This window comes from Equus quagga, unplaced genomic scaffold (assembly GCF_021613505.1).
Source record: "Equus quagga isolate Etosha38 unplaced genomic scaffold, UCLA_HA_Equagga_1.0 133220_RagTag, whole genome shotgun sequence".
NCBI classification, from domain to species: Eukaryota; Metazoa; Chordata; class Mammalia; order Perissodactyla; family Equidae; genus Equus; species Equus quagga.
Window position 1 is genome coordinate 3,210 of NW_025796419.1, and position 1,439 is coordinate 4,648.

Consider the following 1,439-nt stretch of genomic DNA (forward strand, 5'->3'; position numbering starts at 1 on the left):
TGGGGGCACAGATTCCCCCAGGTGGGTCACTGCAGGGAACGGTGAGTAGAGCCACTCTAACTTCCGCCTCCTGGTTCTTGGCAGGAAGCATCACTTTTTAATGGGCATCCAAGCCCATTAATGCGATCCAGCTAAAAATAGATCCTCCTCATCGGACAGGAGCATGGACCCCGTTACCACTCCCTGATTGGAGCAGCTAGTGGATTTCTTACGCAGTCATTTCAAGCCTCCGGCCCACCCCTGACAATATTGCTGATAAACCAGTGCTTGGTAACAAACAAGTGATATCAACGTCAAAAATATAAGGATTTCTGGAGAAAATATTAACATTAAATTAAATGCTAACTTCTTGGCTCCCACAGCCCCTTTGTGTCTCTCCATCCTATCACCCAATGTTGTTTCTCTGGGCCTGAAGCTCTCACTAGACTGTGGATACCTCAAGGGCAGCAACTGCGTCTGGTTCATTTCTGTCTCTAGCACTTAATAAAGACTGGTATGAGTGACTGAACGATCAAATTTTATTCATCACATTAACAATTGATGAGAACTGTGAAAACTACAATTATATAGTGAAAACTATAGCACCAGTGGGAAGCTTTCTTAATCCAGTATTTGAGGACCACGTTTGAGCTGTCTGCTCAACAGAATTAAGCATATTTAGGCTGCTGTAATTCACTTAAAATATTTATTGTGTTTCTATTCTGTGCTAGGCATTGTCAATGGTGTCCAGGGAGCTGAATGAGTTGCATCTAAGGATCAAGGACCCCGAGAATGCCCTGGGTCCCGGGGACATGCTACTTTGATGATGACTGCTTTGATATCCTTGTTCCTCAGCGTGTAGATGAGAGGGTTGAGGATTGGTGTGAGAATAGCATACACCACCTTGCCCATGATATGGAAGTTGAGGGGCAAGTCAGCTCTATAGGCCACGTAGGCTATGGCAATGGATGAGTAGTAGGTGCCAACCACCAGGACGTGGGAACTGCAGGTGGAGAAGGCTTTTGAGCGTCCTTCTCGGGAGCTGATGTGCAGCACCGAGGCCAGGATGTGGGCATAGGAGAGAAGCACCAGGAGAAGGGGCAGGAAGGACACCACCATGGCGATGCAGAAGCCCATGAAGGTCTGGGGCGTGGTGTCAGAGCAGGAGGCCTGGACCACAGCTAAGTGGTCACAGAAGCAGTGGTAGACCTGGGCCACAGGACTAAAAGCCATGTGGGAGGTCTGCACCACTGCCGGGATGGGCAGGAGGAGGGCAGTGAGCCAGGCACCAGCTGCCAGGGCAGCGTTGGTCTGTGGGGCCATGAGGACAGGGTAGTGCAGTGGGCGGCAGATAGCTACATAGCGATCATAGGCCATGACCACCAGGATGAAGGCTTCGGAGCAGGAGAAGCTGTGGAAGAGGTACATCTGCAGGAAGCAGGCAGGGAAGCTGAGGAGGC

The 1,439-nt window shown here is 50.2% G+C and overlaps 1 protein-coding gene across 1 annotated transcript; it reads right to left on the minus strand.

Moving 5' to 3' along the window:
* Positions 1-756: 756 nt before the first annotated feature.
* LOC124232859 (olfactory receptor 2AT4-like) lies at positions 757-1,434 on the minus strand (the record flags this gene model as incomplete). Its single annotated transcript, XM_046649766.1, has 1 exon — positions 757-1,434. A coding segment is annotated over one exon (678 nt), but the record flags the coding sequence as incomplete, so codon positions are not given.
* Positions 1,435-1,439: the final 5 nt, after the last annotated feature.